Source organism: Musca vetustissima, unplaced genomic scaffold, assembly GCF_032173495.1.
Source record: "Musca vetustissima isolate MV318-11 ecotype Yass unplaced genomic scaffold, APGP_CSIRO_Mvet_v1 utg21814, whole genome shotgun sequence".
NCBI classification, from domain to species: Eukaryota; Metazoa; Arthropoda; class Insecta; order Diptera; family Muscidae; genus Musca; species Musca vetustissima.
This window is the reverse complement of record NW_026886005.1, coordinates 44,303-69,637: the sequence shown is the minus strand read 5'-3', so window position 1 is coordinate 69,637 and position 25,335 is coordinate 44,303. Positions and strand designations below refer to the sequence as shown.

The following is a 25,335-nucleotide window of genomic DNA, read 5'->3' as shown; positions in this document are numbered from 1 at the left end:
TGTAACTTTGAACATATATAATTGAAGATTTAAAAGAGAAGAAAAATAATTTACAAAAAAATTTTGTTATTGTTTTGTTGTTGTTTTTTGTAAAGAAAAGTACTTATTTTTGATGGCGGGCATGATAACTCCTCACTGGAACATCGAAAAAATTCCAACGGTGTTAGAAAGAGTACATGTCTGGCTCTCGTATGAACTAGGATTATTGACTTCGCTCTAAAATTAACAAAATGGTGGACCTTTGAAAAAATATTTTTGGAAAATCGTCGATTTTTTACCAAAAACCTAGTTAAAATATAAGGAAGATCTTCACCGATTGGCTTTATCCTAGTTCATACGAGAGCTATACACTCCCAGAGAAACGTTGCAAAATTTGGAACCGATTGCATTATTAGTTTTTGAGTTATCGTGTCCGCCATTCGTTTTGAGAAAAACGCGTTTGAAGTTTGAGAAGCCCTTCAGCCGTCACTTGATGCTGACACAATAAATCGGATATATCTTCAAGAGTTCTTGAGATTTTCACTGGAAATTTTGTAGAGACATCTTTAATCAGTGTAGATTCGAATTATATCAACAAAAATTTTGACCCCGAGAATGGGGGGGAATTGATTTTTTAAATTAATAAATATTCAGTCTTATTCTTAAAAAGATTTTTATAGACCTTAGGAACTTGGATTTATTCAAAATTTTCTTCAAGAAAAACTTATACGATTCTCAAAGTTGATGGAATATAAAGAGATCTGCAAAATTCGTAAGTACCACAAAAAAAAAAACTGGAAAAATTATCGGTCAAACATTTTTCTTCTATAAAACAAATAAATCCTCTATGAAGCTATTAAATCGTTACAACCTATTTTATATGTTTTCTTTTTCGACTTCTCCCATGCATTCACACGCATCTATCCAGAGATAGACAGTTTTGAATTTATGAATTAAATTATGGCATTAAAACATTTTCATTCATTTCGTTTTTTTTTTTTTTTGTAAAAGAATGGACGGACATACATGCTCCATGTAAACGTTTGAGCTATTTTGTGTGCGAAATTAAAAAAAAACAGTCCATGGATGGCTATGGAGGTAGAGGGAGCGAGTGGATTCTTTGTGTTAAATATTGAAGTTGTGAATGTTTAGTTTTAAACACAAGTAGATGAATGAACGAACAAATGAATGAATGCAGAAGCTTTTTACCGGCGTTTTATAGTGGAGTAGTGGAAGATGGAAAATAAAAGGAGCGTCATAAATGTGGGAGCAAAGTGTGAGTACAGGGTGTAATAAAATTCAACAGCTAGTTTTTGGTTTAAGAAAGGGATCTTTAATTTGGAATTGAAAGGCATTAGGGGTAAGCAATATAAAAAATATATTTTCCTGATCAAGAAATATTTATAAGCATTAAAATCTGCATATTATATTCATATTTGCAAACACCAATAGTAGTGGCGCCATAAGAAATTTTAAAAATATACATATTTTGTAAATAAAAAAAATCACACACATTTTGCAGCACCCTGTATTTCAAATTTAAACATTTAAATTTAACATTTTTTTCAATTCCCTTTCCAGATTTTTTCCTCCTCTAGATTTTAGCCAGAATTGTGCATTATTGTTGCTCGGCCAACAGGCATTAAATTAGCGCCAAAATTGGGTGCCTTCGAATGGATACGAATTCAGTGAGTCCATTGCCAGATGCTCCTTTAGCCATGATGGAAAACGAGAAAACACCACCGGGAACACCTTCAGCCATGGATATGCCACCGCCACCAGATGAAAAGTGAGTGTAATTTTACAAAAACAAAAAATTTGGAATAAAATTATTCAAATACACAGAGATTTGTCTATGCTTTAAATTTGCTCTTTGGCTAGTTACCCCATGATGAGCTAACCCAAATTTTGCGATTTTTTGCAAAACCAAAAAGAACAACAACAATAAAATTTTGTAAATTCCTTCCAGCTGTGAGTGAATTTATTAAACACATTCCAGCAATTTACACTTGATGTGTGTGTGTGTAGATTTTGAAAATTGTCAAATATGCTGAGGAACGAATAAAAATGTCAGACTGTGGTTTAGCTTAGGACAGATGTGTGTTTGAGGTGCAGTGGGGCTGGGTAAAACTAATGATGTCTGGTGTCAAATAGATAAGACATTTGATGGATTTATTTTGACTATTCCGATAGGAATTTAAACATTCTCAGTCCCACAACTATTTCTAAAAGTATGTTATATAGAATAAGGAGTCTGCAAAAATGTATATACTTTTATAGAAGTATTCAATAGAAGGCGCGGATTTTTAAAAAATATTTTTTAGTGGATCAAGGGCGTAGATTTTTTACATTATATTGTTTCGGGGACCTCAATAATGGTGAATTTTTAGAGAATATTCCGTCGTGGGCCTATAGCAGAAATGAATATTTTAAAGAATATTTTTTCGGGGACCTCAGTAGGCCTGGATTTGTAAAAAAAATATTTTTTCGGGGACCTCAGTTGTTGAGGATTTTTTAAAGAACATTTTCCCGAAAAATGGGATGGGGGTTTCTAGAATACAAGGCGTGGAGTTTTAAGCAATATTTGTTCAAGTACCTCATAAATAATATTGCATTCTGTCATAGGTATCTATAAAAATTCATCAGCCCCTTCACAGAAAATCCATCAGCCCAAAGAAGAGGTAGGACAAAAAAATACCAAATCAGTCCCCCAAAAAGAGATACCGACAACATTTTCTCTAGAAAATTCTTCAATCACCCAACCCCGCCCCCAAGGGATACTGACAAAATTCTTTCTGGGAAATTATTGAATCCCTCCATAGGGGAACTGAACAAAATTCCATAGAAAATTCCCCAGTCCCCCCAAAGAGGGGGGGGGGGTTTCACAGTCTCGCACAAAAGTGTTCTGAAAAAATTGTCTGTTCCCTACGTAAGGGGTTCTGACAAAATTTTCTATAGAACATTTCTCAGTCTCCTCCAAAAGGGGTACTAAAAAATCCTCAAAATTTTTTATAAAAAATTCCGCAGTTCGCCGAAAGGGGTACTTACAAAAATTTCTGTAGAAAATTAATAAGTCCCACCACCCAAAGGGGTACGGACACAAAATATCTTAGACCTCCACAAAAGGGGTATTGACAAAATTTTCTACAAAAAAATTCTTCAGTCCCCCAACAGTTTCTGACAAAATGTTCTGTAGAAAATTCCTCGTTCCCCCAAAGGGGTACTGACATAATTATACCCTACACACCTATGTTGTCAGGGTATTATAGCTTTGTGCAGCCCCAAGAGTTTGTAACGCCGCGAAATATTGGTCCTAGACCCACTTTTAAGTATACCGATCGTCATATATCGACTAACTGAGTCGATCTAGACATGTGTGTCCGTCCGTCCGTCTGTCCATTATAATTTGTAAACACGATACAGGCCACAGTTATGGACCAATCTTCATGTAGGATGGGTTCTGGCCAATGAAGACCCCTATTGCTTTTGGTAAAGATCGGTTAATATTTAGGGGATGAAATGGACCAAATACTGAATTTTTGTCGGTTTTTGTGGTCGCTTCAGAGGCCGCAATTATGACCCAAACTTTTACGTGTAGAAGGGGATCGGGCCAGAGAATAAACATGCCTGTTTTGATAAAGATCGGTCAATATTTAGCGGGTCAAATGGACCCTTACTTTAGTGTAAAAAATTACAAAATTTGTATTCTATGGCATATATATTTAGTCCTAAAAGACATTGGCCCGAGAGGTTGATATTATATCCAAGAGGAGTGGTTGATATTTAAATTGATACCAATATTATTGTCGTATGTACTCGGAAGTGGGAGATACACTTAAATATTTACAGGTGCTTGGGTATTCAGATATTATTTAGTAACCCATTACCGCACTAGAGGGCGGAAATATAGCGCTGATCGCTTGAAATATTCCATGAGGTTCCAGGTATGGCCAAGGCCTATAATTGCCTATAATTTGCGGTGATGTTCAGATAACAATATTGGGATGAAGTGGACCGAAAACTTAATGTGTTGTGTTTTTTTTTTTTCGAGTCGATCTATAGGCCACAAGTCGAACAACACAAACCACTGTGTATATTTTCCAAGCTCAGAATATAGGACCACAGGAAGTTAGATTTTCGTGGAAGTTGTGTAGGGTATCATATGGTCGGCCCGTCCAACTATACTGCTCCGCTCACTGGTTTTATATAAAAATAGTGAGAAAATTGTTAGGTATTTTCTATAAAAATTTTCCCGACATGCGGTCGGAAATTATATTCAATGGAAAATATCTCATCACCTTAAAAGAGATCTTACAAAATTTTCTTTCATAATTGCCTATACGAAGTCAGGAACATTTTTTTACAAAAAATGTATTAGTACTTCAAAAGGAGACTAGTCGAAAAATATTTCTTTCAGGCTCTTTTTTTGTAAACAAAATTTTAGAATAACGTGTTCCGCAAAGGTGACCTGTTTAATTTATTTAAATCACGTTGAGAAACAAAAATAAAAATTTTCATGAAATTTGAAGTTTAAAAATAATTTTTTGTTTTACGGATGTAGTTTAATCGTTATTACTAAAGCATTAAAATAATCAGTATGAACTAAAAATCAAATAATATGCGCGATTGCACCACATAATCACCAATTTGGAAAAAAAACTAGACATTTCTTCGGTAAAAACAAGTGTAGGTAATGTGGTATACCTTGATTCTGCATGGAAAAAGGCCAGCACTAGACAAAATCTCATTACTATGTGAAATATTTGTACTCTAAGAAACTTGCTTATCAAAAATTAAATATTGTGTGTAGACATTATTATATAATAAAAATTAAAGTTGCTCTTAAAAAAAACAATAAATTATATAAGATATCAATTGGAAGTGAAAATTATACTATACCACATTAACATCATGTGGTATAACATTACCTGCACTTTTTTTAAAATCACTTTTTATGGGATTTCAAATATTTTCTCAAATATCTCTTAAATTGTTAGAATAATATTATTTTCAAATTGATACATGGATGTAGCATGTTAAAAAAATTTAATCGGATAAAAAATAAAAATTTGGCAATCTAAAAACAAATGGGTATACCACATTTGCATCACCTCCTATAAATAAAATGCATTAAATGTATGAAAATTTTATCTATGAAAAAATTCCACAGTTCTCTAAACGGGTCTGATAAATTTGTTCATTGTTTCTATCGAACATTTGTATCAAAATTTCTATGGCTCCCAAAGGGGTTAAAAATAAATGCTTTGTATAGGATCTGATTTTTTTATGACATCAGTACACCAAAGGATGTGAACAAAACATTCCTTTGAGGTTTGAGAGCTAAAAAATTGCCTATAGAAAATTTCTCGGTTCTCAGAAACGGTCTGACTTATTTATTTATTTTTTTTTTTTTTTGAAACACATCATAGTTCTCCAAGGGGTCTGAACAATTTGTCTCCAGTGTGCAAAAAATGTTGTGATAGTTTCAGACCCCGTCCTCAAGGAGTGTGAACTAATTTTTAATAGAATATTCAATAGTCCCCCAAATAAGAGTTTCTTTGCATCATGAAACCTAAAATCCATGTGTCGATATTGCGTGCCGGAAGCTGCACTCCACAAAATGTAACATTCCCCCCAATTTGTAGTGAAGGATGAATACAAAATTTTCTTTATGACAATTTATAATTTAATGATTACACACACAAATACGCACTCACACAACTACATAAGTGAAATGTCTTCACTTATCATTCATTGTCAGCAGCACTTAGCTTAGCAATTTCGCTCGACTAAGTATACCCTTGTGATCTGAGACAACAACAACAAATCAACGCTCTGCAAATTTTCACGAATTGTAGCTGCAAATAATTTAACTGTGATGTTGTGCGAAGTACAGATGTTCCGAGCGAAGCATTCGAAGCAATTTAAAGTAATTTTGGACGGTTAGTTAAGTAAATGATTATTAGGGAACATACTTATTTGCAGATGCGTGTGTGTGTGTGTGTAGCCCAAAGAAAAATAGTTCATACACATGTTGCCATCAAATTATCGCCAAATTAGAAAGGAAATGCCATTTATTTAAGAAATTCTTTTTTGATGAGGATATATGGAGGAAAATAATGTAGCAGGTGAATTATGAAAAAGATAAATGAATGAAAAAAAAATAATTTTAATGTTTATTACAGTGTGGAAAATTTACCAGTACTCCGAATGAGACCTTGAAGTCGGAAAATCCTGATTTGAAAGGATTTCCTATATACAAATTTTATAGAAAATTCCCAGTTCCCCAGAGAAGGGATAATCTATAGAAAATTTCTCAGTCTTACACAAAGCTTTTCGGACAAAATTTTCTACCCCGAAAAGGGCACTGACAAAATTCTGTATAGAAAAATCATCAGTCCTTCAAAAGTATCCGACAATTTTCTATAAAAAAAATCATCAGTTCTCCAGTTGTCAAAAAAATTTATAGAAAAAGTATCAGTACTTTAAAGATCCTGAAAAACTTGTCAGATTTTTTTTCTAGACAATCCATTAGTTAGCCCATTGGATCTGAAAAAAATCAATGTAAATTTCGTGAAATCGGAAAACTACTGAATTCTCCAAATAGTTTTAAAAGATTTTTTTTCCATAAAAAATCATCAGTCCTGCAATTAAACGGAAAATAAATTTCTATAGAAAATTCTTCAAATTTCCCAAATTCACTTCCGAATATTTTTATTATTCTATGGGGCTTCAAAAATTGGTAGACAAACCTAAGGTGTTTATAATATATTTTTCTACAAAAACCGAATCACCCAATCTGAAAAAAATTGTCAATACTTGAAATTGTCAATATTGAATTGGACCGAGGACTTTCGAAGTCTGAATCCAATATTTCTTTGAGGCCCATTTTTATATCCATTCTCATATGAAGTGAACACAATATCCATTTTTATCCAAACTTGACACAACGTTCCATTTTTCCAAGCCTATATCAAGTCTGAAGTTGGGGACAATCGGTCCTCCCATTCTAGTACCATCCCCCATAAAATTTGTAAGTCCATGTTTGTGATGGGCTTTCAAATTTTGTAAATCCCATATTAAGCAGTTATCATTGTCCGATTTGATGCAAACTGTAGAGTAAGACCGAAGACGGGATCCATTGGTCGAAACCTTCCGGTATTTGACCCCACACAGTGTAAAAAATTTTGAAGATTTGTACATTTCTTATGAAGAGAACAAAATATCCCATTACTTTCAAGGTTTAATAATTTTCTTGGCCTATATCAAGCCGAAAGATGGGATAGATCGGTCCACCCAGAAATATATATCAAATATCATGTGAACTTAAGATCCGATTTGATATAAACTGTGTGAATTTTTAGCAAATCTAAATCAAGTCATAATATGGGACCGATCGGTCTATCCCATGTGGTATGTCCATGAAGAGAACAAAATATCCAATTTCTTTCAAGGTTGACACATCGCAATAATTTTCTTGACCTATATCAAGCCGAAAGATGGGATAGATCGGTCCACTCAGAAATATATACCAAATATCATGTGAACTTAAGATCCGATTTGATACAAACTGTGTGAATTTTTAGCGAATCTAAATCAAGTCTTAATATGGGACCGATCGGTCTATCCCATCTGGTATGTCCACTACAAAGGGTCGACATTTTTATCAGAACTATTTGAAGTCTGAATATGAGGTCAATCTGGTAACTCCCCAACAAAATGTCAATTTGTTTTTTAAATTTATAAACCCCCTATCAAGCGTATCAAAGAATTGGATTAAAGATGAATTTTCATCCGAAGATATTGGAGTATCCGATTTGACTTCAAAATAATTTTATCTAATTTTTATTAAAGCCGAAGATAACTCCTTTCGGTGCCACACCAGCGAAGGTCGATTTTCTGATAGAAATGTATACAGGTCTCGGAAGACCATCATAGTGTAAATATCGTCCACATAGGCCTCACGAGTATATCCCCCACAAAGTGTCAAAATTCGATTTGATCCATTGGTCTCTCCTTGGTAATATTTTAACCAAATCTACATTAAATCCGAACAAGAGCTTCATAGGACAACATTTACCATTAGCACCTCATAGACTCTTTGATAAAACCCAATATGGCGAATCGTGTACCCGGTAGGTTCTAAAATTGGTGGACCATAACATTTATACTAACGATAGACCTGGGGCAACTATCGTCTATATAGGTCCATCATCTTTGGTACCTCCCCAAAGAATTTTTGAAAAATTATAAATTTAAAAATGGTTCCTACTCTACTCGAAAATGCAAAATATCTTACAAAAATCAGGATAAGTGTATGCTAAATATGTCATGGCCTGATGGTATATACGGGAAGGTCACAATTTGGTTATTTTTTAAAATGATTGTTTAATAAGACCAAAAACCCAAAACAAATTTAGTATCCTACACCATTACCAATTAGGTACAAAAAAGATTGACCATCCTTCAAATCAGTTTTTTTATTATCCTTTCACACATTGACCGCCATAATTTCATATTAATAGTCCATTGAATTTTTAATGAAATATGACAGCCACCCGACAAATCAAAATCTATTTTTAGTCAATTGCTTACTTTGTACTCTCCCACCTTCACATCTTGATGAGAATCTCCTCCAACCTCACCCCAGCAAACAATTGGCTTACTTCAATTTACAAATGTAATTACAATAACATACAACTATCACGTGTGACCATGTGTTCGGGTGTGTGTATGTTCGTCCATACAAAAATGACATAAGGAACCATGTGAAGAATGATGGTGGTGGTTTCAGTTTTAATAGCCCCCAAACGGATTCAACAGTTTATGGCGTGCCAAGGTAATTTTCATTTTGTTTGTTTAGCTTCAGAGCGACTCATACCACCACGTCTCCGATAACATAACAGGTTTTACATGCTATGGAGTTTATTAGTTCTCCGCCCTCCCATCCTCCATCCTTTCTTTAGGGTTGAATACAGGTGGTTACAGCCCCCTCCTCTCGTATTTTCTCTTGATGAAAAGATACAAAATTATACAAAATCAATTTTTATTGTGCGCATTCATCGCTTCCTCCCTCCACGCCTCATAAAAAACTCTACATTGTTTGTTTGGTTTAGGGCATTAGCCAGCCACCCAGCCACAGTGTCATATATGGAGCACCCGGTGTTACGCCACAACCACAAATTTCCCCACCCAGATTTTTTCTCCTTAATTTTCTTTCCTTCCCATTTCGTCCTTGGGGTTTTTTTTATTCTTTTGATAACCTTTAAGGGCAACAATAACAAGTTATTACAGGTGGTAATTGAAAGCTCCAAGGTTGAAAGTTAATTAATTGCGGATTATTTGTCTGCGTGGCGGAGGGGTTGTGGTATATGGACTGAGTGTAATTTGTCCAATCGCTGAGCAAAAGGGAAGAGTTGATGAGATAAGGAGAAGTTATATGAAAAATGCATTGTATTTTTTAATACTTAGGGTGTGCTACAAGTTAGGAGAAATTTATAGATAATACGAATTCGATTACATTTAAATATGTAGAACTTTGGAAATGGAGAAGTATGGAGAGTAGTTAAATCTGTCTAAACTAATAAAAGAGTAAAGTGATTGACTGAATGATTTAACGATTCATCAACGCCCAGACGAAACGGTTGAAGCTAGAATCTTGAAATGTTGGGTGAGGGTCACTCTTGGTCCAAATGTGACAGACAAGGCTGGGTTTTTGGAAATTCGTATTAGAACCGTACGAAAAGTACTAAATTTGGTATCATTTGTATTTGGCGAACCAGTAGAGCTAGAAATCTGAAATTTGCATTGAGGGTCATTGATGGATTGTAGAATAGATGTAGCAAAGGACTTTTTGGAAATTCGAACTATAAGTATGCGAAAAGTACTGAAATGTACTAAATTTGGTACAATTTCGTTGCATGTGAATGGATTGAGCTAAAAACGTGAAATTTGGAATGCAAATTAAGGTTGAGAATTAGGATTGATATGAGGAGAGTTTGGAAAGCATGTACTCATGTGTACGAAAAGTACTATATTTGGTACAAATTTGATTTGGAGGTACAAATCGAGATGCAATCCTGAAAATTGAAAGTATCATTACCGTCGGAGTGTAGGATTGGAGGATTTGTTACTTATGTGTACGAAAAGTACTAAATCGTACTATAATCGGTACAGTTTGGATTTGGGTGAACCGATAGAGCGGAAACAATGAAATATGGAGTCAGGATTTAAGAAATTAATGAATTTTAGGTGAACCAATGGAGCTAGAATCATGAAATTTGGAGTTAGGATCACTGTTGAGTTAGGAAGTTTTAGAAATATGTAGGAAGTTTTAGAAATTAGTACTAATGTGTACTAAATTTGGTACAATTTGAATTGTGTGTCAACCGATAGAGTTGGAATCTTGAAACTTGGATTCGGGAACACTGTGGAGGTGTAGGATTGGGGTATGTAGGAAGATTTGGAAATGTGGATTTGAGTAAACCGATAGAGCTAGAATCTTGAAATTTGAAGTTATGATCACTGTCGGGGTGTAGGATTGGGCTATGTAGAAAGTTGTGGACATTCGTACTAATGTGTACTAAATGGTACCAAATGGTGGTTAGGATCACTGTTCAGGTGTTCGAATGGGGTATTTGTACCTATGTGAAACAAATTGGATTTAGGTGAACCGATAGAATCCTGAAATATGGAATTAAGATTGGGGTATGTAGGAAGTGTTGGAAATTCGTATTTATGATTGTTAATGTAGGTAGTTATGGCAATTTATATTAATGTTTACTAACTGGTATTTAAATTGGATTTGGGTAAATCTATATTTAAAATTTGGAAATTTTACAAGAGTACAAAGGGTAAAAAATGACGCCAAATTTTGTACAGAGATAGATTTATTTTGCGGTCAGAATTTGTGTTTAGGGTTGAGTACTATAAGATATCATTGGTACTAAATGGGTCTAAAAGTGCTAATATTGGTTGGTATTGGGTTTTAAATACTTCCCACATTCGCTAACAAAGTAGCGGGTGCTAGTATTAATATTAGGCTAGTGCTAGTTTTAATATATTAATATTAAGCTGGGGAAAAAGAAATTCATTAGAGCGGCCGTCAAAAATGTCGATAAAATCGAAGCAATGATCGAAGTTGACCGGCATGTCAGCAGTCGTAATATCGCCCAGGATCTAAAAATCGACCATAAAACTATTTTAAACCATTTACACAAAGCTGGATTCAAACAGATGTTTGCGTGCCACACCAATTAAAAAACTGAAAAAATAGAATGGGTCGAATTTTCATCTGCAAAGCCTTGGCCAAACGGAATGAGATAGACCCTTTTCTTAAACGGATGGTGACTGGAAATGGATCACATACGATAACCCTGTGCGAAAACGGTGAAACACCTCAAACGGTGGCCAAACGACCAGGAAGGTTCTGCTATGCATTTGGTGGGACTGGCCAAACGCTAAATTCTAATCTCTAATGCCAACAACTGGACCGTTTGAAGATAGCAATTGACCAGAATTGGCCAACAGGAGAGGTGTCGTGTTCCACCAGCATAACGCTAGGCTACACACATCTATGGTGACTCGCCGGAAACTTAGGAAGCTTGGTTGGAAAGTTTTAATGCATCCCCCATACAGTCCGGACATGGCACCAAACGATTATCATATTTTTCTTGCAATGCAATTTTTTTTACAAAAAATTGGTATCTAGGAGGATTGTGAAAATCGAATGCTAGAGTTTTTTTTTTTTTTTCTATGAGAGAGGCATTATGAAGTACACTTTAAAATGGCAACAAAACGATGCAAATCGGAAGTTCGGAAGCAGTTTAAATAAAGTCCTATAGTTCATATAAAAATAATGGATTTCTTTTTCCCCCAACCTAATATTTACCCTCATTTGCCATAAGACTTAGGGTATAAATACTTTTTAGATGGTTTCTTAGGGAAAGGTGTTCAGTTGCCATTAGGATTGTCGCTATATGTCAATATATATAGCACCATGACCTTCAAATGGCAACCTTCCCCACATATGCAAATGATTTAGGGATGATTCAATTGTTTTTCCTCTAGATAATTTTTATTTACCTCCAATGTGATCACAATAAACTTCTGAATGCATCATACTACAGATAAGGGGCCGTATATATCACAGAAGTTGATAGAAGTCGGTAATTAAGATAAGAATTAGAAAAAAAACTAAGATAACAACTGTCTGTTCTATTTAGAATATATTTTATATCAAGATATATTTTCTGAACCATATTGTAGGTTATCGTTGTTAAAGATAAATTTTTTTTAAATAATCTGAAAATAAAAAATACACTTTTTAAGGTTCGGAATATCTAAGAACTGATGTCGCTCACTCAAAATATATATAGGTGGTACAGACTAAATGCTTAAGAGATCGTTGACAAAACAATGCAATGTTTAGGTCTTTAGACAGAATACCAACTTATTGGCCTTCGAAATCATGTAGGGGGCATACTCATACTCATTGTGGTCTAAATATTTCAATAAGGATATGAAAGAGGTGTTGAAAGTTGACATTCTGTCAAATTGTCTGAATTCTATAAAAAAAGTCGTCTGCATAATTTGTTGCTAATTGCATTTGTATGCCATTGCAAGGTTATAAAACAATTAGACATTTAAATGAAGAAAATTTATTTTAGCAGTATCTAGCAGTTGGCTAGATAAGATAAAATCACCTTAACCCTCTAACAATTAGATGTTGTATATATACACATGCAAATATGGATTTAAAACCAGATAACATATTTCTATTTTTTTAATGTAAAAAATAATTATTTATTATTTGAAAATAAAATTTAAAATCAAAATTGTAACGGCTTTGCATGCAAATAGCAAAGACAAACACCCAACGTAAATGTTAATTTAACAGGATAGTGTACAGAATTGTGTAAACATGTTAGTGGTACATTAAGGTGGGTACAATATATTTTATAAATATAAAAACAAATATTGTGCTGATATGTTTTATTAGGTTTGGGGAAAAAGAAATCCATTATTTTTGTGTGAACAATGTAACATGCTTCGAAATTTCCGATTTGGGTCAAATATGCACCGTTTTGTTGTATGATTTGTTGCAATTTTAAATGGTACTTCATAATGCCACTCTCATAGAAGTCCTGCTCTCTACTTGTAAAAAACTCTATTAGTCGATTTTCACAATCCTTCCTATATTCCAATTTATTTTTAACAAAAGAAAAATTTGCAATGCAAGAAAAATATGATAATCGCTTGGTGCTAAATCCGGACTGTATGGCGAATGCATTAAAAAAACTTCTCAACCAAGCTCCCGAAGTTTCTGGCGAGTCATTGTAGATGTGTGTGGCCTAGTGTTGTCCTTGTGGAACACGACACCTCTCCTGTTGGCTAATTGTGGACATTTCTGGTCAATTGCTATCTTCAATCTTCAGTTGTTGTTGACAGTAGAGATCCGAATTTAGCGTTTGGTCATATGAAAGCAACACATTATAAATAATTCCCTTCCAGTCCCACCAAATGCATAGCAGAAACTTTCTGGCCGTTAGCCCCGGCACCGTATGAGGTGCTTCATCGCTCTTTGACCACGATAGTTTTCACACAGGGTTACTGTATGTGATCCATTTCTCATCTCCAGTCACCGTTTGAGGTGTTTCACCGCTCTGTGACCATCGTTCGTTTTCACACAGTCTTATCGTATGTGATTTATTTCTCATCTCCAGTCACCATCCGTTTATGAAATGGGTCTATCTCATTCCGTTTAGCCAAGGATTCGCAGATGGGAATTCGATCCATCCTATTTTTTCCTGTTAGTTAGTGTGACACCCAAATATCGAGCTTCCCTTTGAATCCAGCTTTGTGTAAATGGTTTAAAACAGTTTTATGGTCGATTTTTGGCTCCAGGGCGATGTTACGACTGCTAACGTGCCGGTCAACTTCGATCATTGCTTCGATTTTATCGATGTTTTCAAAATGGATTTCTTTTTCTCCGACTTTATATATTCGACGTCGTTCGATTCCGTGTAAATTATGTGATATTTGTTGCAACCTTAATTTTCTAGTGTCCCAAGACCTAATTGACTTCGAACCATAATTTCATAATACCCTTTAGAGTTAACAGAAAAAAATCCTTTACTTGACCTATGGCGAATTTGTCCTTCTGGCTTTTTAATATACTCGGCAAGGGGCTTTAATTGCAAAAAATAATTTTTCAACACTTCAGACCATTACCCCGATTTTGTGACTGCACTATTAATTTTTTTGACTTCCCATCCCCAATAGGCATTTTCATTTGGATACCCTCCACCATAGATATACTGACAGGTACCTGAAATGAAAAAAGTGACCTTTCTACAAAATAAATATGTAAACCATAATGTACACCAAATACAAATTTCAGCAATTTTTAATGGATCTTTATACCCTCAGGGTTATGGCTAATGAGGGTGTATGCACTTTGATACAGTGAAAATTTGCCTCATCGAAATATTGGTTCTAGACCCATGTTTCTTTGAACCAAATCTGTTTCAGAAAATTTTGATTTCATCCAAACTTTGCCAATCTTATTATTTCTTCTAAACTTAGTTCTAGTTCGAAGATGGGGAATATCGGTCCACTCCTTCAGGTACGTCCAACACAGGGGCTAGGCCTAAACACGGGCTATAATTCATATATAGTTCATTATCGAACCTTACTTTCTAGTTTTTTTATCTCGATATCCTCCGCAGGTGAAATGATTACAACAGAGTCTTAGAACCAAAACCAAAACCCGGAACATATCAGATAACAATTTTAATATAAAAAAGGGGATTATATGGAGACTACGCCAAAAAAGAAGGGCGAATATTATTAATTTTTGGTATGGAGATTTGTTACCATATACGACTATAAAATCCCAAATTGCAGTGAATTCGGTTGAAAAACGCGCTCACGAACCCCAAAATAGCAAAAATTGGGGGTATCCTAATATGGGGGCTTACCCGAAAAATGGACCTATATTCATAATTTTTGTTGGAGAGATTTGGAACCTATTAAGAATCCAAAATACTAAATTACAGCCAATTCTGTGGAAAAATACGATCAAAACCCCCAAAATACCGAAAATTGGGGGGTACCCTTATATGGGAGCTATGCCTAAACGTGAACCGATATATCCCATCTTCGAACTTGACCTGCCTGCAGACAAAAGACAACCATATGCAAAATTTCAGCACCCTACCTCAATTCACGGACGGACATGGCTAGATCGTCTTAGAATTTTACGATGATCAAGAATATACACTGCGTATCATAACTATAGACGCACCCTTAATTCAATTGGTATGTTAGTTGACAAATAAAATGGACCCATTAAGTTATTGTTCACAATAAAACGATCAAAAACACATATTATTCAACAAAAATAATTAATTTATTCTTTATGGTTTCGCCGAATTCTGCACTTTCAAAATTGCTAGTGTTGTACAAAATTAGAAAATTTTATTTTTTAAAACTTAAATAAAATAAAATAACTTTTATAAATAATGGGTAGGGCCTCCCTTATTTTGAATAAGTTCAAAAATTTTATCCATCACACTGTTGATCAAAATTATTCGCAAGTCTTCATCGATTGACCGCCATTCATCGATAATCACTTCTTGGAAATAAAATAATGTTTGGTATTGGAGGTTTTCTGCATAGACACGATGAGTCAAGATTCCACACATGTTCTCGATTGGATTCTGGTCGAAAATTTTAATATTTTTCGATTTTAACCATACTTGAGTATGGCGACTTTTATGAACTGGTGCGTTGTCCTGCTAAAAAACGAGTCCTTGATTGTTGCTGCTTTCCCAAAATGTCAATAATTTGTCTTCCAAGACTTGAACGTACTCCATTGAATTCATCCGACAACATGGAAATGCCAAATAATGGCTATAAAAAGCTCCCAAAGCCATTAAGGAACCGCCTCCGAAATATTGTATTAAGAAATAACGATATTTCGGTAACCGCCACCTTGGGAGCATTTTATAGCCACGGAATGCTTTATTTGACATTTCCATGTTGTCGGATGAATTCAATGGAGTACGTTCAAGTCTTGGAAGACAAATTATTGCCATTTTGGGAAAGCAGCAACAATCAAGGACTCGTTTTTTAGCAGGACAACGCACCAGTTCATAAAAGTCGGCATACTCAAGTATGGTTAAAATCGAAAAATATTAAAATTTCCGACCAGAATCCGATCGAGAACATGTGTGGAATCTTGACTCATCGTGTCTATGCAGAAAACCTCCAATACCAAACTGTATTTTACCTCTATGAAGTGATTTTCGATGAATGGCGGTCAATCCATGGAGACTTGCGAATAATTTTGATCAACAGTGTGGTGGATAAAATTTTTGAATTTATTCAAAATAAGGGAGGCCCTACCCATTATTTATAAAAGTTATTTTATTTTATTTAAGTTTTAAAAAATTAATTTTTCTAATTTTGTAAAAGTGCGTCTATAGTTATGCAACACTAGTGCAGAATTCGGCGAAACCATAAAGAATAAATTAATTATTTTTGTTGAATAATATGTGTTTTTGATTGTTTTATTGTGAACAATAACTTAATGGGTCCATTTTATTTGTCAACTAACATACCAATTGAATTAAGGGTGCGTTTATAGTTATGATACGCAGTGTATATACTTTATAGGGTCGGAAATTAATATTTCGATGAGTTACAAAGGAAATGACAAAATTAATATACCCTCCATAATATGGTGGAGTGTATAAAAAAACCATATTACATAATTTTCTTCTCACTTGTTTTAGATGGCATTTATTATTTTTTCCGACCCAACTTAATGTTAGACACTCATTACCATTACATTACGAAGCTCTATTAGGACCCTGTTAACAGAGAACTGTTCGCGCTAACAGTAAACGGTTAACAGACTATGAAACTGCTAACAGTCGCCGCATAACATAGCAGATCAGTCAGCACCATTTCAATGCAAAAACCGCAAAGAAATTTTGCCGTCAATGGAAGAGATATGGATGAAGAGAAGGGGGGAGGGAGGTGCAGAAGAAAACAGATCATTGATATATCGATTGGCGCTCATTCCCGTTTCTTTTTATTTGTTGTTTGCAATTTTCCCATTTCTCTCTCTCTATCGCTCTCTATAGATGTGAATTTTTGTTGTTAGTTGGGATCTTGGATCTCTGCCCTGTGGTGGGGTGGTGTGTGTGTGTGTGTGCGTATATTTGCTTATTAGCTGCTATGTACCGAACGTCTCTCAAAGTACTTAGGCCATGGCGATGGCAATTTATTTGTTCAGTTTGTTAGTGAAGTTCGTCGGGCGCTGATGCTATAACGCAGCCAATGTTCAACAAGTGTTGCCACTGTCTACAACGTCGTCGTCAACGTCAACCCCTAGATAATCGGTAATCGCGTTACGGATTTTGTTAATTGTTTGTTTTACAATTTTTTGATGTGCCTGATTTGAAAAAAAAAAACAAATTTTGCTATGATTTTTTTCTTGTTGTTACTGTTAATGTTAATTTGTTGTTAATATTTAGTTTAGTTGTTGTTTGCTTAATTTACATTGTTGTTGTTGCTGGTGTTGTAAATAAATAGAAAAAATGCCCGCAACTTAGAAAATCGAATGTTAACAAAATACTGTTGCAATAATAAATTACCTTCACTCCCTGCCAGTCAGTCAGTCAGTGGCAGGCACTTGTTACTCTCATTCAGTCAGTCTGCCTGTCAGAACTTTGTATAGTCCCACCAGTTCAGGGAGTTGTGCAATATCGCAGCTATAAAGCAAACAACAAAATGATCGTTTAATGTTCTGATTTTCACTTTAGTTGGACTAGTGGTGGCTGGCTGCATGCCTGGTGCTACCTCAATTTGCTGTAAATATTAACAAAAAACCCAACCTGACCAGGCAGGATTCAAGTGTCTCCATCAGAATAAACAAATCTCGAAATACCAGTGAATTTCTTTTCACCTGATATGTCGGATAACAAAAAAATCTTTTGCTGTTTACCCAGTTTTTGTTGGTGTTGTTGTCTTTATTTTTGTTTTCTTTTACAACTTTGTTGTGTTGTGACAAAATTAATGCCAGTTTATCCCTGTCCCCAATTAAAAAACAAAATCTATTTAAATATTTACCCTTTTTCAGAATAATGTGATTCGAATTTATTTATTTTTTTCAAGAGATTTTCAATGAAGATGTCATCGAAAAAATTGAAACAAATTTGCATTTCAAATCGAAATGAAAATAATTCTCGGAATATTAATTAAAAAAATATTTGCATCCTTCCCCTCTAACCCCCGTAAGGGAATGAAACGTGTCTTTCTTTCATTGTTTTGGGGTTGGGTATTTCTAGTTTGTACGTATGTGTGTCTGTATGTGCCAATGCTAGTGGCGATCATTGACTATCGGCCCGTATGACTATATTTTTTTCGAAATGGTTCTGTTCATTGTTTTTATTATTTTGACGCGCCTATTTAGAAATGTCCGTCCGTCCATCCGTTTTTTGTTTGTCTGTGGCATCCACTTTCATGCGAATATATAATCAATTACACTGTGCTGCAGGGTTTTATAACTAATGACAAATACATATATAAAAAGAATACTTTGGTAGTGAAAATTTGATGTATTTAATGTCGGTCGGATTCGGTGGCTCCTAAGAACTTCTAAGATCATTTTTGCTAGCTAAAATCTCTACTGGCCAAATAGACTTTTTAGGCAGCCGCATATTGATGTAATACATGATGTCGATCGAATGTGGAACCATGTCCCAAATTTTTAATAGCTCGGTTCATGCCGCATTTTTCATAGAAATTGACTGTTATTGGAATAACGGGTTTTTAGAGGATAAAACATTACGTGACAAAATATTTTCAAAACAGATTCCTGTTTTGAAACATTTCAGACTTCTCAAACAAAATATTCATTGTATCTACCGATCTGAACAAAATATTCAATCTCGATCTCTACTTTATCCTGGACCCCATTAAAAACCCCTCCATTTTAGCTGAAGTTAAGGTATTAATGGCATTTTCAAACTGAAGTGATCGCACTTTCGGGCCACGTTCAAGCCGTATTTTTAACAGAAATTGGCTGTTATTGGAATAACGGGTTCTTAGAGGATAAAACATTCCCTGACAAAATATTTTCAAAAGAGATTCCTGCACAACCTCACTTTAATTTAGCATTTCAGGTTCTCAGTGGGCGTAAGACTTTTTCCAACTAAATATTCATTGTATCCGCCTATCCGAACAAAAAATTCAATTTCGATCAATACTTTTTCCTGGACCCCATATAAAAACCCTCCATTTTAGCTAAAGTTAAGGTCTTAATGGCCTTTTCAACACGAAGTGAATGCACATTCGGGTTCTTAAAAATGTTAATAACGTTTCAAGTTTCCCACGCTTTTTATACCCTCCGCCATTAGGTGGTGTGTTAAATTTGGCATTTCATTTGCAACTGCTGTCAGAGACCCCAAGAAGTACCTATACATATTTTTATTCAGAACAAAATTCTATGTCACACGTCCATCTGCGAAATAACGATAGAGATCGTAACTATTTAACATTGAGCTCTGAAATTTTGCTCTGACATTGCTACTATTCCTAGGATTACTATTACCATATACACCCCAATATTCGGAATTTTGGACACATTTTTCAAACTTGATAACAATGCCTCACACATTTAAAATTTTTCGAACCATAAAAATTATTCAACCATAAAAATATCAATATCGATCTCTGTTTTGGGTATAGCCCTCCAAACAACGGTAACCTCACTATTTGGTATTTTGATTTTATTTTCGGTATCTTCGAGGCCCTATCTGAATGACTGTAGTTTGGTATTTTCTCTCGGAAGCTCCGATCGATTTTAGGTGATTTTAATGTCCACTTATGGTGGAGGGTATAAACAGTGCGGCCCGATCAAACTTGTACTTAATCACCCTAAGAAACAGTAATTTTCTAACTCTGGTTCTTAGAGAATAGAAGACATTCTGTCAGAAATTTCTCAATATAAATGCGTGTTTTCACATAAAGGTTCCGAACCAGTTTAGGTTCTAGGTTAGGTTTTTTTAACCTAAGTGGATACAATGGTACTATGCAGTTCCAAGCCAAGGGTATATATTAAAAAAATATCTCAAGCCCCCAATAAAATTCCAGTATACCATTAACTCAGGAAGATTATTGTAATCCGTGAAAAAGAATTATCAAATTGAGGAAAAGAAATTAAGAAGTTAGTCAAGTCTGCCAGTTACACGGGGTTTTTGATCCCAAAATGATCCCTATATAGAAAAGTTACCGCAATGCAAAATTGCACCCACTTCGCTTAAAGAATACGTCTAGGACAATTAAAGTATATAAAATCCGGTGGATCCTTCATATAGGGGCTATACGGAACAAATTGTCATTAAATTTTATACGAGAAAGGTAATCATGCAAATGATTAATCATGGAGGGTTTAAAGATGACCGGTCAGTATTTAGCCAATCAAAAGGCTTATGGGAATGCCAGATTTCATTCAAGTCTTGCACATCGTATTATTTTTACTATAAATATACAAAGGCCAAAGAAGGGGAGTAGTATACCGATGTATACTACTTCCGGTATCTCCACCGCAAAGCTAATAAAGTTTCCGATTTTATCCAAATTCTGTACTTTGTAATATTTTTACCATACCTAGGTCAGTCGACCCACCCCTTCTGGTACCAATCCCACAAAGTGTCAACATTTTAAAATTGTGTAAATAAAATATCCTAGCATTTTTTACATCGATCTATTCCTTCTTGTACACCCCCACAAAGTGGTAACATTTTAAAAACTTCATATGAAGCTTATGATGTATCCGATATAAATACGTATCGTAATATATTTACCAAAATCAATATCTTCTTCTAACTGCTCAAACCGGGCAGTGGCTTTCAAATTATGTGCATAAAAGTTTAATGGGTTAATTAAAAGTGGAATAAAAATCGGGTTTATGATCTGAAAATCCCGTTCATAACATTAGCAATTCGGATCTGTCTACCGCGAATAAAGTTATATATAATTTTTTCATGGACTTTCAATTTGTCCTTGTGGGTTCTATATATTCTTTCCAAAGAACTTTCATCTCCATAAGGAAATTTCCATCCTCCAGACCATGGACTCCATTTTATGTCACAGTGTAATAAAATGGACCTGTTTATGAGCCATTCAATATGTATTGCATTAAATATAAACCTACGATTGCAATGAAGACACATATTTCACCTATGAGTACCAAATTTTTTTTCTTTACTCCTCTGTCTCATTTGTCGACTCCGCAGCTGTCCACATTTCATGGAGATCATAAACATAATTATTTTAATAATATAGTAGTTTTAGTTGGATCTTATTTGCTTTCACAAATCCACACCCTCCCTCCCCCTCTCCGCCGCTCCCCAACATTGCTTCGATGTTCTGAAATACATCTCTAATTTTTCTGTGTAGATTAGTGTAATTAGTTCGATGTGCAGAAAAAAACAAACCTACGTGAGATCGTTTGCAATAGTTTTCTCATCTTTCATAGAAGCACAGAGACACACACACACACATATATACTGCACTACAGACACATACGCACACATGCAGGCGTATAGGCAGACATATAACCGCAATTCAAAGTTATTCCGATACAGATATACATATGTGAACATTTTAATAATTCAATTGTTATTTGCAGTTGTAGTTTTTTATTTTCTGAACTTAACACGAAATGTTGTTGTTATTGTTTAATTTTTTTTCGTGACATTTTATTCGAGTTACAGAAAAAAACAATTCGTATTTTGCCACAGTCCTAGAATGAGAGTGTAGCCCTCTCATACCAACAAAAACAACAGCAGCAAATGATGATCTCCACCATCATCATTGCTGGTGTTTGTGTTGTTTTTGTTGCTGTTGTCATTGTGTTATGAAAATTAATTGTCGCCGTTGACGACGTCGACAACGATCGCAGACAAACGATCTATCCATTCCGCCAAAACATCCATTTCAGTTTTATCGTAGAAGTTTTAGCTTGAAGACGAACTCGAACGGAAATTAATATTTAAGCAGACTAAACTAAACAACTGAACTAAAACTAAATTGATTAACAACAATTAGAATAAAAAAATACAAAAACTACAACAACAATATCGAGATCTATAAAAAAAATAACTCAAGTGTTTTTCTTTTATATTTGAATTTGTTTTTGTCACACTAAAAATTGTGCTCCTCTCTCTGTGTCTCATTAGTTTTTTCGAACACTCGTCATTCGCCCGCCGCCCATCACATTGCCTCGGATCATGCCAAAATTGAACGCGTGACGTCGTTTTCGTCAATTTCGTTTCGCTTTTTTCTTCCCGTTAATTCTCGATTACGTCGCATTTAATTTTCACCATTTCACATTTTCGCCAAAAACACGAAATAAAACATATCATTTCGCCTTTCAATTTTTAAAAGAGAGATAAAAGAAAATTCAGAAAAATAACAAAGTGAGAATCCCAACAACAACAAAAAATAAATCATTAATTCACGCCAACCAACCATTCGGCCAGACAGACAACCAAAGAACCCAGAAAAACATATCAACCCAAAAAAAAAACAAACCTAACATTTTGTTGCAGCATTACAAGTTTTTTGTTGTTTTTGGTTTTTTTTTATTGGTAAATGCGTGATCGCCATCTAAACAAAATGCCGCGTGGTGGTACAACAACAGCGTAAGTGTTAAATACTTTTTTGTATCAGAATTTTATATTGCGTATGGTCCCGTCGTCAATCATGATCTGGGCTTGGTGAAGTTTATTGATTGTGTAGGGTTTGGTTTAAATCGGAAATTCCATTCGCCTGATACTGGATTTTTAAATATTGAAATTGTTGACCATTTTTGGGAGAAGTACAAGAACTAATGGGTCCCATCTACGGACATGACCTAGGCTTAGTAAAGACAATATGTTGTACAAGGTTTGGTTCAAATCGAACATTTCATTTACTTTATATTGGATTAAAAAATATGAAAAAATTTTGACCATTTGTGGGGGAGGTACCAGAGGGAGTGGACCGATATTCCCCATCTTCGAACTTGAACTGAATTTGGTAGAAATATTACGATGTGCAAAGTTTTGTGAAATCTCCTCCTAATTGTCTAAAACGAATTTGGCCCAAAGAAACATGGGGTCTAAACTCAATATTTCTATGAGGCACATTTATGCCGTATCAAAGTGTATAAACCCTTATTAGACATAAGGCTGAGGGGAGTTCCCCTATCCGGACAAATCTTGGGTATTTCGGTCACAATTTGCCTAAAATCGGACGAAAATATATATAGAAGCTATATCTAAATTTGATCCGATTTCAATGAAACTTAACACACGTTATTCTGGAATTCAATACGTTATGCAAAATTTTGTTTCAATCGGACAAACGTAGGGTGATTGGTACATCACTAACCTAAAATCGAACGAAAATATATATGGGAGCTATATCGAAATCTGAATCGATTTCTACAAAACTTAGCACACTTTATTTTAGACTCAATTCAATACGTTACGCAAAATTTCGTCTCAAACATCCTTGGGCCAAAGAAATGAGCTGTGCCAAAAGCACCCGATTGATAAGATCCTCTATATATGGCCCATGAGTACCAAAGTTTTTTTTACTCCGTTGTCTCGTTTGTCAACTTCGCCGTCCATATTTCATGTAGGTCACAAACAAAATAATTTAATGTAGAAGTCTTCTAGAGGTGTTCCGTCAATAAAATGTCTAACCTTCGTCATTATTTTGGCCTACAAACCTTCCAAAAAATTGTTGAACGATATTCGCTATTTTTTCATCTTTCTTTTCTACCTTTACCGGATTCTTGCTCAGAAAACCCACATATCTACGAATACTACCAAATTTCTTATAAATGGTTTGAAGAAGTGTCCGATTCTTTTGACCTAACCCGTCTCAACACAGCCCGTTCCCTGTCCCCTCAAAATTGGCCAAACCATTATTGTAAAGCATGTCTCATAAATACCTTCAATGATTAGCACCACATTCCTCTATCCTCGTGCGCTGAACTGAAATTGTCACGAATTTTTGCATGTTTTTCGTTATTTATTTTATGGCTAATTAACTAAACGCTAATAAAAACCGCCAACAAAAAAAAACGGACGACAACAAAACTAACAACAACAACGTTAACATTAATAAAAAAAAAATAAAATTATTAATAAAGCAAACATAATTAATAAACGTGTTTACAAGTTTAAAGCCCTTTCTTTATGCCATAAACCACGTTTTTTTTTAATTTTCTTTTATCGCCTATAGCTTCAATGAACAACAACCGCATGCTTCGCATCGACTTTTCCAATAGTAAATTCACAAAAATATAACGAAAAAAAAATTGTTTGAAAAATTCATTTAAAATATGAATTTTATGCAATCATGCAGAAACTTAAGAAATTCGTCAATAAAATCTACAACAACAACACCCACAATAAAGACAACTAGACATTTGTTAATTCAATTTTTGAGTTGAGGTTGTCATAAAAAAACCGAAGTCATCTCAGACGGACTCAACTGGGTAAGGAATGTTGTGTTGGATTGGGTGTGAGCGCTGCACTGCGTGTGGGAGCTGTAAATGATGCTCGTCGAATTATGCTCAAGGAGGGAGGCTTGGGCTGGAATCTTTGTTGTTTTTGTTTTCAAATGCGTGTAAATTAAGTGAATATATCATTGCGTTAGTTAGTCACTTGACTTGCTGCCAGTAGATTGAATTGAAACGCATTTGTGTGTGTTGAGATGCAACATGCAACACTTCAGGCAATTTTTTGTTTTGTTTTTTTTTTGTTCTTTGGTTAATCTACTCATAGAGCTCATGATGTAGTCATATCCAACATACACAATCATATCTCATGGAGTCAATCGGGATCTCTACTTACCTACCCCTCTCCCCAACATATTTTTCACTCGTGGCTAATGAAACCCATGTGTTGTAGCAGCATCGTGTATATTAATTTGTTGGACTGTTGTTGTTGCCTGCAATATATGCCGCTGTTTGCGTGTGTTGCATGTATCAGATCAAGACGTCAGAATGTGAACAGTGGTTTGAAGGGTAGGAATTGAGGTTTCTTTATAAAAAAATAACTAAGTCGTAAAAAACATTAACTTCGCCCTCCACCGTCACCTCAAAATTCGTAAAATTGTTCGAGACTTTTATATAGGGGTACACATGCCCACCAGATCTAATTGAGCCTTGAGAAGCCAATTAAATTTTTCTACCTTTTAATTGATATGCATATAAGGTTAATCGGTTGATTAAAGCCAGTATAGAAAACAGGTTTATTATCAGAAAATCCGGTTTAAAATTTT

General features: G+C 34.8%; 1 protein-coding gene across 3 annotated transcripts in view; it reads left to right on the top strand.

Moving 5' to 3' along the window:
• Positions 1-1,622: 1,622 nt before the first annotated feature.
• The window catches only part of LOC133333429 (uncharacterized), a 42,573-nt gene continuing 18,860 nt past the window's right edge, over positions 1,623-25,335 (top strand). Inside the window, exon 1 of one of the 3 annotated variants that reach the window (XM_061541745.1) lies at positions 1,623-1,768. In XM_061541745.1, coding sequence (XP_061397729.1) covers positions 1,653-1,768 — 116 coding nt within the window. In that variant the 5' untranslated portion in view covers positions 1,623-1,652. Of the gene's footprint in view, positions 1,769-17,295; positions 17,391-22,597; positions 22,701-25,335 lie in introns of those variants that run through there. The other 2 variants (XM_061541747.1, XM_061541748.1) reach the window with 2 other exon arrangements.